The sequence below is a fragment of the Apteryx rowi genome, unplaced genomic scaffold (assembly GCF_003343035.1).
Source record: "Apteryx rowi isolate R43461 unplaced genomic scaffold, aptRow1 scaffold_140, whole genome shotgun sequence".
In the NCBI taxonomy this organism is placed as follows: Eukaryota; Metazoa; Chordata; class Aves; order Apterygiformes; family Apterygidae; genus Apteryx; species Apteryx rowi.
In genome coordinates, this window is record NW_020447642.1 from 1,608,286 (window position 1) to 1,622,435 (window position 14,150).

The following is a 14,150-nucleotide window of genomic DNA, read 5'->3' on the forward strand; positions in this document are numbered from 1 at the left end:
TCTATTGTCCCCAGGTGACAGCACAAATTAAATAGAAAATCTGTTTTAAAACTTTGGGCCAAAATCTGTTTTGGTGCTTAAAAATGACTTCTTTACCAAATCAAGCAGATGAGATGATTTTCCTTTAGATGTGAAAGGCACTGGGAGACCCTTCCTTCCAGGACAACCAGTCTCCAGTTTAGGAAAGTGCCCAAGGGCTTTCCTTCAGTGCTTGTCCTTTTAGACCATTTTTCTTGTTCATTAAGAACAGGTGGTATAAATTTCATCTCCCTAATGAACCCCAGTAACACCTGCCTCTAGAGCTATTGTCTTTCATTAAAAGTCCTTAATGCATTCTTAAAAGTTCCTGGCCTGTGCTTTCAAATGCTCTTTTATGGTTAATTCTGTGGAACTCTGAGATTCAGATAGGGCCCTACAGTTAAGGTGGCATTACAGCAAGTCAGTGGATTTATAGTCCTAGCTTGCTAGAGATTTCTCATTTGGGCTATCAGGGCAGTACACTTCTAATGTTGAATTCCCACTGAACTCATCAGTTTACAAATAGTGGAGGGCAAGAAGGACAGGCAATGCACAAATTTAGGAAAGATGATGGAAGCCATGGATTTTTAGCATGTCTGGATATTTTGAAATGACACCATTCACCTTTGCTAAACTTAGCTGATATGCTAAATGACTTCTAGGTAAAAATGTTGAAGACTGAATTGATGATGTGTTGTATGATACTACTTCTGGGGCAGGGCATATCAGGAAACACTGAGATTCAGACGTGTGCTGCAGAGTCCTGATGACTTCTCTGATTCTTCTTGCCTCTAGAGTGTGATAATTTCCTGCTAGGGCTTATTTCAGTAGTCATAACTCCATGTAGTTCTGATTCAGTTGCTTTGGTGAGGAGTGGAGCCAAGGGTGCTTCTATTTTCCCACCTCTGCTCCAAAGAGTAAATGAGTAGCCTCCTTTGCTCCTAAATGTTTGAGCCGGTGGTTAGTATAGCCAACATAGTTGTGTAGAGCAGTGAAGGAGGAGATCTCTTACAGTGTGGTGTGTGTGTTTTGTTTTGTGTGTGTGTGTGTTTGTTTTAAGTATTTAGATGTAGAGACATATGTGAATGTGACTTTTGCAGTTAAGAGTATTTAGGTTCCTACCTTGTCCACATCTCCCTCTCCCCTTTTTTAAACCCTTCTTAGTCTCAAAAATACTTAGATCAAATCAGAGTCTTCATAGGTTATTTTCTAGATGTCCGTTTGGTTGATTTCATGTAATGAAAGCAGTATACTTGTGCCCTCTTAGCACAGTCAACAATGACTAGTGAAACTGTGCTGTTTCACTTTTGTCATATGTCTTATGTTTGGTTTATATTTCACACACACCCTTCCAAACTCCTAGCTCATTGTTATAAGTGGATAGTCTGTAATAAATTAGATGAGGAGAGGGAAAGGGGGGAGGGGAAAAAAGGCAGACAGTGAAATGGGGGCTTGTGGGAGGGAGTCTTGTCATTTGTGAATGTAAAAGCTGGCTTCAGAGGTTTGCCTAACCTAGCTGTCAAATGTACGGTTTGCTTCATCAAACAGTATCTGGCCAGGGCTTTGTTGGATACTTTCTGTAAGGGAAGCTTTATTTCTGACTGAAAGAAGTGACCTTATCTTTGGTAGTATATATGAATTCACCTTTCCTGCTCCATTAAAAGAACTAAGATCAGGAGCTAACATGAAACAAGATGAAGCTATTTTTATGTGTGTATAGGTCATACACAGGTGAAAATCTTGGCTGTATGCTGTGCCTGCTGTCGAAAATGAGGCAGAAATATGTATCTTCAGCAACAATAAATGTTCTCTCCCAGCTTTTTAGCTGTCTAGCAGGCAGTGGGGAAAAAAAAGTATTATCAGAAAAGCTAGCTCAGCCATTGCTGATCCATTCTTAAACAGTGCTTAGAACTTATCTACCTGTATCGACTCATCCATGTTTTTATACAGAATATATTATATTTGCTATTCTATTCACAAGTTAGTCTATATTTAGTGATTTAGTTGCATTTAACATTAATTATTTTGTATTTAGTAATTCACTGGTTATTCTATTACTCTTTGAATTTCTTTTGTATCCTTGGTAAATGTTACTATATCTGTCTGTAAAATGGGTATAATATTTCCTGTCTCATAGTTTTGTGGCCCTGAATATGTAAAGGACTAAATTTCATTTGGACATAATCAAGTTATTGATGAAGAGTGTAAAAAGACCTATGACAAATAGACGGAGAGGAGTGAAGAAAGGGGTCCAGCAGAGGGGGGAAAAAAAGCCTGTTAAACATCTTCTTGTTCTTCCTTCCACTTCTGTAACTCCTGGTCCTTTTCACTATTTGTTGCACTTTTGTGGTCAGGAGGGGCTTAGAGAACAGTGAGTAGACGAAGAATAGTGTGGGTGTGAGGCCCTTGAAAGCAGTCTCTGTGCTCTGGACATCATGTGCATTCAGAGAGGCCTGCAGGAACTTGCTTTGTGGCCAGTCTTGGCCACTTGAACTGTCAGGGATGCACCGCAAGCAAAGATCCTTCTATTGCTGCTTAGAAACTGCAGATACAGCTGCCAGCAGCAATGGAACTGTAGGGGCTGCTACCGAATGCCTTTGCTATTGCTCCTGCGTTACACATGGCTCTTCCTGCTGGGAATTCCTGACAAGGATTCAGTTTTCTGTGTTTTCTTTACCAGACTGTTGGGGCAAATTCTTGTAAGAGCAGGTTTATTGCAGGCAATTTTAGCATAATTCCCTTGAGTACTATATAACCTATAAACATCTAGTTTTTAAACTAGGGTGAAATGATTTGAATTCTCCTTTTGTCAGCTGTTACAGATGTTGGCATGTAGTGCTTGGGGCAGGTATAGGAATTTATTTACAGATAATGTATTTATTTTATACTTTCTAAAGGAACACACGTAACATGACTCAATTTCAGTTTATTATCAAAATGTTTTTATCAGATGACAAACTCGGAAAGCTAAAAGGAACATAGGTTTTTAAATATACCTGTTGTAGCAGTCATCTGAGGTATCTGGTACCTATTTTTGGAAGTCTCAATTTGCTTTGATACACAAAGCAGTAAGTTCCTTTGCAATCTGCATGAGGATGTTCAGTACCTGTTATTGCAGATTTAAAGCCTTTTACCTGTCTTGTTTAAAGCTCCATTCTTGCAAGTAGCTGTGCAAATTTACTGATGTGAGGACTGACATCAATCAGAACATGTACAAAGTATGTGCAGGATTGGGTCCCAAACACTGAGAAGGTCAGTCTGAAAACTTGTAAGTTGGTATACTCAGCTGGAGAGCTCAGTTTTGTAGACTTTATCTTATTGCCTGATACCATGATTAACTTAAATTTCCCAATTCTGTGCAGCCACTGATAAAATATATTACAATACTTCAAGTCAAAAGTGTAGCTCAATTAAATATAAAAACTATGATTTATACATTACTAGAAACTTTAAAAAAGACCAACCTTCAGAGAAAGCAAGAAAAAGCTTAGAAAATTATGAAAGGGTCTTTGAGCACAATATTACAGGTTATATGATGAAAAATTAATAAATTACCTACAACTTTAGTTTGGCTGGAAAGCAGTAAATAAACTCATGTAAATAGCAACTTTAGTTAATACGCAGTGGAATAATTACTGAGAAGTTACTTAATTACAATGGGTCTTTGGACTCCTCTTGTATAAATGGTTTCAAGTGCAAATGAAAACATTTGGTAGAACTGATCTATCGTAACAGCAGAGGGTACAAAGTCTGACACTTTTGATATAAACTGTTACCTCTTTGTCATATTACGATGTCTAAAGCCATGCGTTACCTAATATTTCCTTCCTCTGTCTGATCAGAAATGCACGTTCTCAGAGCAGTGAGAGATAGTGTTCTACTTTGACACTAAAAGAAAAAAACAAATACCCCCCCACCCCAACCTGCTGACCAGTGGGGAACAGGATTAATTGAGTGAAACATTACTGTACAGTGTCAAGTGATTTCGATTCTGCAAGGTTCAGTCATAGGAAGAGCAGCCAATCAGCTAGAGCAGCTAATTGCTGCTTTGGTATTAGTTGTTCATTTGAGAAATAGATTGTTTTGATGTGTCATTGTTTTACGTTTGTCTGTTTGCCAGCAATTACCATGACTTTTGTAGTATATTTCCCTCAATTTTCTTCCCTCCTCCCGTTCTCAAAATGAGTTTAGAATTTCTTTTTCTGGAAAGCTTCTTGAGATGCAAGGTTTACTTCCATCACCAAACTCGGCACTTGTTAGCAGGGTCCATGTAGTTTGTCTTGGTGCATGAGAATGCTTCAGAAAACTCTGGAGAGTTTTGCAATGATCCTATGACCCTTTAAAACAAAACAGGAACATTTTGGCCTTATTAATTCTCTTTGTTTAGAACAAAGAAAAAACCCCCACATTTTGTAACTTTTTTGCTTCATCCAAAGTACTGTGGGAAACGCTTGTATTTCTAAGCTCTGACTATTGCTTTCCTTTCACCTAAAATGGTGGCAGTATTCTGTTTTCGGTCTGTATGTTTTCTGTTGCAAACCCCAAAACCATAGGGCCTGTCCCTTTTTCATTGATGGCTCTTACAAAACTTCCATTTATTTTACTAGCAACAGGTTTATTGCCTGTCATTAGTTTCCACTGAGAATTTTTCGTAGCTCTGTTTGTGTGACAGGTCCCCTGGGAAAGGAGAGCAAAACTCTGAGGTAGAGGGAGGAACACTGTAAACTTTCCAGTGAATACTCATTTGTATTTTCAAATCACTCAAGTTTAACCAAGATCATACTGCTTCTCTGGATAGTCTCCACAAATATTCCAGTGAATAAATTTCCTGGAAAAAACACTCATACAAACAGCAGATTTCAAGTGATTATGAAGACTATCCAGCTAAAGTAGTTTTTAAATGTTTTAACTGTGAGTATATCTGAATATATATGCTGGGAATTGCTCCTCCCTTGAGGAAGGGAGATACACCATGCACATACCTATGTGGGAAAACAACTTTAGCTTTAAATGTCAAATACAGATACTGATCCATATTGATTGTGGATCAGGAATTATTTGAAGAACTGATTCTGTGAATAATTCATGATTATTTTGTGAATAATTGTAATGATAAGATTCAACAGAACCAGGAAGTGTCCACAGAGTGGTGAGCAGAAACAGGTGAAGTTCAGCAGCTGATGTGTAACAATTTGACTGGTTCTAAAAGATCAAATCCAAAAATATTTGCTAACTGGCCTCAGAAGTCAGCTGCAGCAGAGGAGATGGCACAGAGAAATGATGAAAAAACCTCATATGTTTAAGTGATGCAGCAAGCCTTTAGCATTCCTGGGACTAGGACCCCTAGACCGGGATTTTGCCAGAAACAGAGCAGAAAAGTATTTTGTGTTTAATAAAACACTATTTACATCTGTTATAAAAAAAGTAAGTGTCACTAGAATACGAATTCTGCTTCCTTCACTAATGTCCCTAGGACCATAGCGGTTTGGTAAATAAGCAGGCCTTGACCTGTGACTGTTACTGCACTTGTTATGTTTTAACACTGAATGTTACCACTCAAGTACACCACATTTTCTGAAAAATTACTTAAATTCTTTCACCTTCCTTTGATTACCTAATCTAAGGTATCTTCCTGTTAGGGTGTGTGTTTTGTGGGTTTGTGGGTTTTTTTAGTGGATAAAAGCTTCTACCTGTCCAGTACTCGGAGCTGTCAGTCCATAAAATAAAATTTTACTATGCAAATAACAATATTCATGAACAATGGCCTGTCCTACCTGTAAAGAGAAATAGTTTGCAGTTGGTGTAGCAGGTGTAAAATAAAATTAAGCGCATTGGGGGCCGCTGTGACTGTTTAATACTATGTCATTAAGCAGTAATTTTGTGGGTATGTCTCATGTACTGAAACATTTTCTATTTTAGACCTCTAAGGTGGTCTAAAAGTCCTAAGTCTGAAAATTGAAAAGTTCTAAAAATATTAGTATGACTTGTCATGAATAGTTGTGTAATTGGATATAAAGTTTATAGCCTTTCATGTTGATGCAAGGACAGTGCAATACATAACATTATATATCCAAAATATACACAAATTTAATTACAGAAAGATGTACAACTAGTGAACTTAAAGGGCTCATGAAATAATACAAATGAGTTATGCAAAGAGGAGGCAAAGTTCTGAAGAATTGCTGCAGAGCCTCATTAGCACTGTGACCAAATTCAGCTGATTGTAGGACCTCATGCATAGACTGCCTCTGGGAGAGATCTGCAGATAGCACAAAACCCACCCACAGTGAAGTGCCAGTCAGATGGCAACTGAAGGAACAGTCACTGCTTTCACCAAATATTCGAGCATGTGGGATAAGCAGAATAACTCTTCGGTGAAAAGCCGTTGAAAGAAAGATATTGGAATTAATGTACTGGATTGTATCAGAAAAGAAGTCAGCCACTGTGTATGTGAATCCTGGAGATGACACAGCCTTTCAAAGCCAGCTGATGTTGTGATGTCTCCTGTGCTACTTGATCTCATGGGACTTGTCCAAACAGACTTACTAGAGCAAAAACAGTTACATTACTGCTGAACAGGTTGTTCTGGCTTAAGTTAAAATGAAAAGATCCTAATCTGGCAAGAAGACTTCCATACTGGACCACTAAGCATCCTATATTCGTGTCTCTATTGACATTAAGCCCACCTATTCTGGGGAAGACTGATGGATATGCAAGGCAGAGTATACAAATTTGCTTACTGCACTACAGCATATAGGTTTGTTACTGTTGAAGGTGAGTGATCTTCTACCTACAACTCACTTCTGCTAGTCTTGCAAGAGAGAACAAATAGTGATCTTGTGTAATACGTGGCACAGCAGTGCCCCAGTTTCGGGGCTGCAGACATTGTGAAGTAATGCACCAAAGACACACCAACCCTCTGCTAAAACAAAAGAACATTTCTAGCTCTAGATGGCAGGGGGGTTTCTAATTTTAACTAAGCATCTTTAGGCAAAGGCTGTCAACAGAAGGACCTTTCTCTCATGTCTATATTCTTGTTTATGGGAAGATGAATCATTTCTCATGCTTGGCAGAGTAAAATCCTTCCAAATTAACTAGAGATCTTGCCTTTATCTTTAGCAGAAGACACTGGATCCCAGGCACAGTGACTGGACTCTGTTGTAGCTCTCACGCATATTAGGTAACAGAAGTCAGGTGATGTTTGTATCCCTGTGACAAGGACTATTCAAAGCTTCTCAATATTGTGGTCAGAATTAAGTTATACTGCCTCATGGGTTAGGACACCCCCCCCCCCCAATTCTGCTTTGGAGATCTTTGGGAAGGATTGTGCCTGTTTCTGTCAGCACAAAGCTATGCTAAGACTGCAAAGATGATCAGGGGACTGGAGCATCTCTCTTATGAGGAAAGGCTGAGAGAGCTGGGCCTGTTCAACCTGGAGAAGAGAAGGCTGAGAGGGGATCTGATCAATGTGTCGAGAGGATGGGGCCAGACTCTTTTCAGTGGTGCCCAGTGACAGGACGCGAGGCAACGGGCACAAACTGAAACACAGACACTTCCATCTGAACATGAGGAAAAACTTTTTCACTGTGAGTGTGACAGAGCACTGGAACAGGTTGCCCAGAGAGGTTGTGGAGTTTCCTTCTCTGGAGATATTCAAAAGCCGCCTGGACGCGATCCTGTGCAACGTGCTCTAGGTGACCCTGCTTGAGCAGTGGGGTTGGACTAGATGATCTCCTGAGGTCCTTTCCAACCTCAACCATTCTGTGATTCTGTAATGCTGTGACGTCTAGAGGGTCAGCCTCTGTCTCAACTGTTTTCCGAGTGCCATCCTAGTACACTTTGTATATGCTGAAATCCACCCTGGTAAATTGGCATAGGGTTCTTTGAAATCTATAGCTAAAAGCTGTGCTGCACTTAGAATTTATGCTGAAGATTATTATACATGCTGACCTGAATTTGCCTGGGCTGTGTACATCAGTTTTGATGGAGTTGACAGCATATTCTGGTCTGTATGTTCCACACCATACCTGTGCATGTAACAAAGAAAAGGATTTGTTAAGAGTAAGATTTTCCAGGAAGAGACCTGCTTTCATTTCACTATGAAATACTTAATGCTGTGAGAATAAATTTCACATTAGAACATAGTGAGGAAAAAATGTATTTTCTATTTTTAAAAAAAAGAACACTGTCATCAAAACTCTCAGAGGTGCTTGGGCACAAGAAACTGCCTACCAGACTTATTCCTGGATGTATTCATGTATGGAGGAAGAACTAAAATTACCTAACAGGACTTTGTTTTCTCTACTTTGCAGTGAATGCTGTTCAGCTTAGCAACTCGGCCAGCTCTCACTAAAATTGAAAGAGTCAGCCTACTCTTTCTGATTTACTGTTAAAAACATGAGTGGTTTTTTTTTTTTTTTTTTTACAGCCTTCAATCAAGAAGTGTAAAATACCTGTGCGAAGTTCAGAAAAAACAGCTGTTTATGGTTCATTTCAAGGCCAGGAAGAAGTTTTTCATTCCCATTCTTTTTCACAAAGTTTTCATAGGCCTGCAAAATGAATTGAGTAGAAACGTTACAGCTTCCTGTCTACACTGTTAAAATGAAATGATGACAAGGAGGAACACTGATTCTTTGACACAACTCAGCATGGACTACAATGTTGGTCATCCATCTTACTGCATGCAACCTTAAGCAGGAAAAAAAGGGGTCATTTTGTAGTATTGGAATACCAGTGGCCTGATTGTATCAAGAAAGATTTCTCACCGAATGGACTTTATAGTCGTGTTTTATACTGGGTTTAGTGAAACTGCCTGATTTGTATTGGAATAAATGATAGGAGAAACAAGCTTAAAGAAGGCAATCTACTATAGTGCAAAAAAAAAAAAAGTTAATGGAGTAATTTTAGAAAGATGGAGTGATTTTAGACCAGATAACTAGACTATGCATCTTTTCATAGGGGAAAAACTTAAGAATGCAAAGGAGGAGAATTGTGTTCTGAAGTATAATAGCTACAGAGTTTGTACTGTACTTCAGCTTTATAATAATGTATCCAATTCCTTTGAACTGTTATATATTTTCTGGAAAATCACAGGATTAATGATTAATTAATGACTGTATAAGGCAAGACTGTTCCATGTTTTTAAAAAAAAAAAAAACACACAACACTATCTTCTATAATGAAAATGGCTGTGAGATTCTCTGTTATCATCATAAAGGTAGATGTAGTGAGGCATCAGCAAGCTCTGTGATTAAACCAGCCTCCAAATCCATCGTTAGTTCAGAGCTAACTGCCTATATGAAGATTCATCCTCAGCAGCTCTTTCACCTGATCCACAGAATCTGCAGGAATTACTGTCAATTGCCCTCAGTATGCACCTTGCACAGTAAAGACCTCCATGGGAAAGCACGGTGGTCAACTGCTTCTTAAGGCCCAGAGCCTAGCATAGTTGAGATGTCTCACATAATTCTGTAACACCCTGCCTACAGACCCCACAGTGTGCTGAGTTCCTCTGGGCTGCCTCTGCTTGAGGAGGAGCAAGTGATCTCCAAGACAACTAATGTGACCAGAGGATTTTTTTCCTCCTCTATTTATTCATCTTTCTTTCCTACCCTCATTCTTTCCATTAGAGTTAAGACGTGTGGGTTAACAAGGTTCAACTGTGGCAAAAATCTCTCTCTTCACTTACTCTATAAAACGTGTGGTGTTCTGTTTCCAGATAATTTTTCTCTCAAAAGTTAATTATATAAATGAATTTCATATGCTTTTGCCACCTATTGGGTTAGAGTCTAAAATAATACACTTATGATAATGTATACTTTTCCTGTATGCAATGTAGAATTCCAATTTTACAGGAATGCAATGCAGGATCCAGTTTTACTAGCATAAAACTCATTCTGCAGTGAAGAAGGGAGTTTTGTTATTTATCTAATGCTGCATTATGAAAAGGAGAATTTTTATCCTTGCAAAATTTTGAATTTTTTTAATGGACTAGAAGTAAACCTACAGGTTTTGTTCTTTTTTAATAAATTGCAGAAGACTTCAAAACCTTTCAACAGTGAGAACAGCAGCTTTCGCGTATTTCTCATGAAGACCATGTGTCAATGTATTGTTAGTATATCATTACTGATAGAAAAATGCTGACAAATTGGATAAGTGTTCAGGCTAAAGATGGTGCTGAACAACTGCACAAGACCAATCAATTGCACAAGTACAAGGTGAGGAGTGAGTGGTTAACAGGCCTTCTGGAAGTTCTGGTGGCTCACAAGCCAAACAATAGCCGGCAGTGCCATGGTATTGCAAAAAAGGCAAAGATCATACTGGGAAGTACAAACAGGACTGTCTTGTATAAGACACATGAAATAATCCTTCCACTCTACTTGGCACTGGCTAGGTCTCAGCTGGAGCACTGTGTCCAGTTTTGGGCACTATACTTCAAGAAAGATGTGGATCAACTGGAGAGAGTCCAAAGGAAAGTGGTAAGAATGAGCAGAGGTCTAGCAAACATGACCTGTGAGGAAAGACTGAAAGAACTGGGTTTGTTTAGTCTAAAGGAGAGAAGTCTTGGCCTTCAAGTATGTAAGAGTCTTCAAATATGTAAAAGGTTGCAGAAAAGAAAGGAATAAATTGCTCTCTATTTCCACTGTCAAAAGCAAAGATGTAATGGCACTTGACTTGTACGCAGGGGGTACTGGAACCTCTCACTGTTTGTTTGAATGGTACAGATGTAGCTGATTCTGCCTACTGGGGGGGAGTGGACTAGATGAGCTCTCAAGATTCTTTCTGGACCTTTTTTCTGTTACTTAAATGATGTCGTAATAATTCTGAATGTCTTCTTCTTTTTTTTTTTTTTGTAGTAACTTCTGACTTTATAATTTTCCTCTGGCTACTCCCATTCCTTTCAGACAGGGTATACTTTTTCATAGGTTTGGACTATTTTGTTTATGCACAAATGTTCTCGTAATTGAAGGTCAGACTAATATAATATGCCATATTGACACCTCCTTTAGGCTGCCAAATCATACTTTAAATTCTCATTAATAATTGTATTTGTCTTCACACACTTATATTTCTAGTAAACTAAGTGTTGCTGATGGCTTTGTTTGCAGAAGTTGTGGTGATACCTTTGAGAAGTGTGAGTTGACCCATGCATCCCGGGGGCACTCTGTTGCGGAATCATAGCACTCCAATTGTCAAAAGTGTTGAATATTTCACTACTGAACAAAGGGTTCGGGGAAGGAGGGGGAAGATCATGTTACAAAGGCCTGCGCCATCAGATTGATACAGTTCTGTCTGACAGCAGATGGTCATGGAAAAGCTGACTGCTTCCCACCTCTCAGCCTGCTGTCCCAAAGAGAAGACCTCTACTTGTTTTTACTTCCAGTCTCAGAAGAGGCAAATCTAAGAAGCTAAGTATCTATTTTGGGAAGACAGTGAAAGGAAAACCAAAAAGCATACAGGCTCCCCATGGAAGGCTTAGCACGAGGAGTCCAGCAGCAGTCACTGACATCTCTGGATACCTGCACAGGTGACCCAAGCCCCTTGCATGAGATGATATTTTGAACAGGCTGTGGTAAATAGTGTCCCATGTAGGCAGAGACTGTTCTATGGATAGAGCTTGGAACAGCATCATTCTGTCCCTCCTTCCTGGAGTAAACAAAAACTGGTGAAGACAGCCAGAGGCAGACAGCTGTTCTGTATCATCAGTTTAGTTAGGTGAAGGTCCAAATGTGACACTGATTCATTAAATGTTTTCATTCTACAAATTCCCTATTCACAAAGGGAAACAATAAAAAAAAAAAAAAGAGAGAAAGCAAGTGAGCTGAAAAAGCCAGTGTGTGCTAGGAACAGATAATACCTATTCTGAAGTAATTAATAGGATGAAAGAAATAAAACAGCTGGTCATGATTTTAAACTATGCCTCAGTGACAAAGTAGGTATAGTCCTGTCGCTAATGCAAAAACCTTGCTTCTTCTTCAAAGGCTCTGAAAAGAATTTTCTGAATCTGTGTTGGTTTCAGCTGAGATAGAAAAATGGGTATTTCTTACCTTATATGCTTGTCTAATACCCCCATTATCAGCAATGTTTTCTCCCAGTGTGTTGATTCCACTCAGCTGTAAAGACAGAAAGGAAAAATGTAATTTTCTCAAAATAAGAGCTTGTCCAGTACGTGTAATGCCAAATCTTGCACTTTTTTTCACTTTTTTAAAGGGGAGAATTTCCTTAAAGTCTTAAGTTTTAGCAGAAGATTATGTTCTGAAAAGTCTTTGCCTCCCCTGTCTCAAAACCCAAGCATATACTACTATTTTCCCTAATCCTCTTCCTTCCCATACAGGCAGCTTTCTAGGCTTTCATATCTCTTTTGCTCATACTTTCTGATGCTTATTCATTTGTTCATTCTTCCTATTTTCTCCATGTCTTTAACCCTCAGCTTCTTATCACAGTTTCAGTTAGAGGAAAAGGGCAGAATCTGTACAAATTACATGAAACAAGTTAAATCCAAACTCCGGATAGTTTAAATTATTAGTTAACAGACATCAGCAAATCTGCTGTAAAGTCACTAAGTATTTTGCTGTTTTTGAGGCAAATTAAGTAGATCTTTAGTAGCACGATACTTAGAACATAACTCTGTAGCTGGTATAGTATTAGTAAATCAGGTATAGTATTAGCAAATCAGTAAAGTATCACTGAAGATGATGAAGCTTTGGCAATGGAGAATCTGTCGTTTTACTTTTAAGAAATTATATTTTTGACCTTTAGCCCAAACATTGGGCTATGATATTTAAAGCTATAAAACCTATGAGTCATCATTAGATTAAATTTGATGTGTGGCAAAATGGCAGAAGAATAAAAGAATGTTGAAATACTCTTCTCCTTTATTTTTAATAGACTCTGGTGTCCCCAGCAACTTAGCAAACCGACTCAGGGTAGGGAGTTTTATCTTTTCCCTATTCTGTATGACCGAATGTATTGTCAGCCTCTAAAAAATAGACTGCAGTAGTTGGAGAAATATTTCCCGTATGTGTCTTCTCGTTCAGCATGTACTGCAGAAGGTCCAACCCAAGAGAAATTTTGTTCCTTACAGATTTAGGTGGTGTCACAGTTCAGTGCTGCAGGGTTCTTTAGTGAACTCCAAAATAAACAAGGTGGATGTTGAAAGTAACTGGTCTTTCACAATGCAATGCAGTTGAGTGCTGTTGCAGTAAACTTCTTTCCTTTCTTTACTGTGCAGTAATGATCCCAGGGGTTGGTATTTACTTGCTGTGTGGAAGATGCAGCGATGTGAAATAAAAACTGCACTGGTGTAATATGTACCTATGCTGATAGAATATAGGCACCTCAGCTAGCAACTGTGGTTGAAATCATGCTATCTGTAGCTTTGAAATATATGCAGTGCCAGCCTGGAACAGTAAAATCACTATGGTACCAGAGCGGGAGCACTGTAGAGATAATTAAGCTATCCATAAATGATTAAAGCTAGAGCATGTACTACAAACAATGAGGATGCATTAGCAGAACGTTTGGTCGTTCCCCAAAATGACATGGCTGTGAAGTGTGTTATGCAGACGTACCTGTCTCTTTCTAATGGCAATTTTGCAGCTTGTATTCAGTAGGAATCAGACAGGGCTCTTGTTCAGCACGAATAATTCCAACATAACTATTACCTGTTGCTGTGAGTTAATGGAATATTGATCTTATTGGGACATAAAACAGACGTGATTCTGCAAACTGTACTTGTGATGTTAGAGCTTCCAGAAACAGATACTCCACTGAAAGCTTAATGATTTTAAGTGTGCAGAATGCCATAAATGCAGTCACATTTAGATTGACTGCCTCTCCTGCCATATCATCTTTTCCTCTCCTGCTGTACCCTGATTCTTCTCATACCTTCTTGCTGTGTGGTCCAGATGTTTGTCTTGGGGAAAGTGCAAGAAACTTTTGAATGGAGGAAAGCAGCAGGCAGATGTTTCAATGGGGATATATATTATTTGCGCATCAAGCTTCAGAGAACTCAGGTTCAACCTTATAAATTATTTTTTCTGTTCTCTCAGGGAATTAGCCTTTGAGGGCCAAAGTCAGTGCAAAGGCTTCAAGGACTGTCACTCATACAGAATGTAAATCCTGCCTCTTCC

At 38.8% G+C, this 14,150-nt stretch overlaps 1 protein-coding gene across 1 annotated transcript in view; it reads right to left on the reverse strand.

Annotated features, from left to right (window-relative positions):
* Positions 1 to 2,982: 2,982 nt before the first annotated feature.
* MME (membrane metalloendopeptidase) overlaps positions 2,983 to 14,150 on the reverse strand; it is a 54,004-nt gene continuing 42,836 nt past the window's right edge. Inside the window, exons 19-22 of the mRNA XM_026057772.1 lie at positions 12,066 to 12,131; positions 8,472 to 8,567; positions 7,969 to 8,045; positions 2,983 to 4,355 (exon numbers count right to left, since the gene is read on the reverse strand). Coding sequence (XP_025913557.1) covers positions 4,256 to 4,355; positions 7,969 to 8,045; positions 8,472 to 8,567; positions 12,066 to 12,131 — 339 coding nt within the window. The 3' untranslated portion in view covers positions 2,983 to 4,255. The remainder of the gene's footprint in view (positions 4,356 to 7,968; positions 8,046 to 8,471; positions 8,568 to 12,065; positions 12,132 to 14,150) is intronic.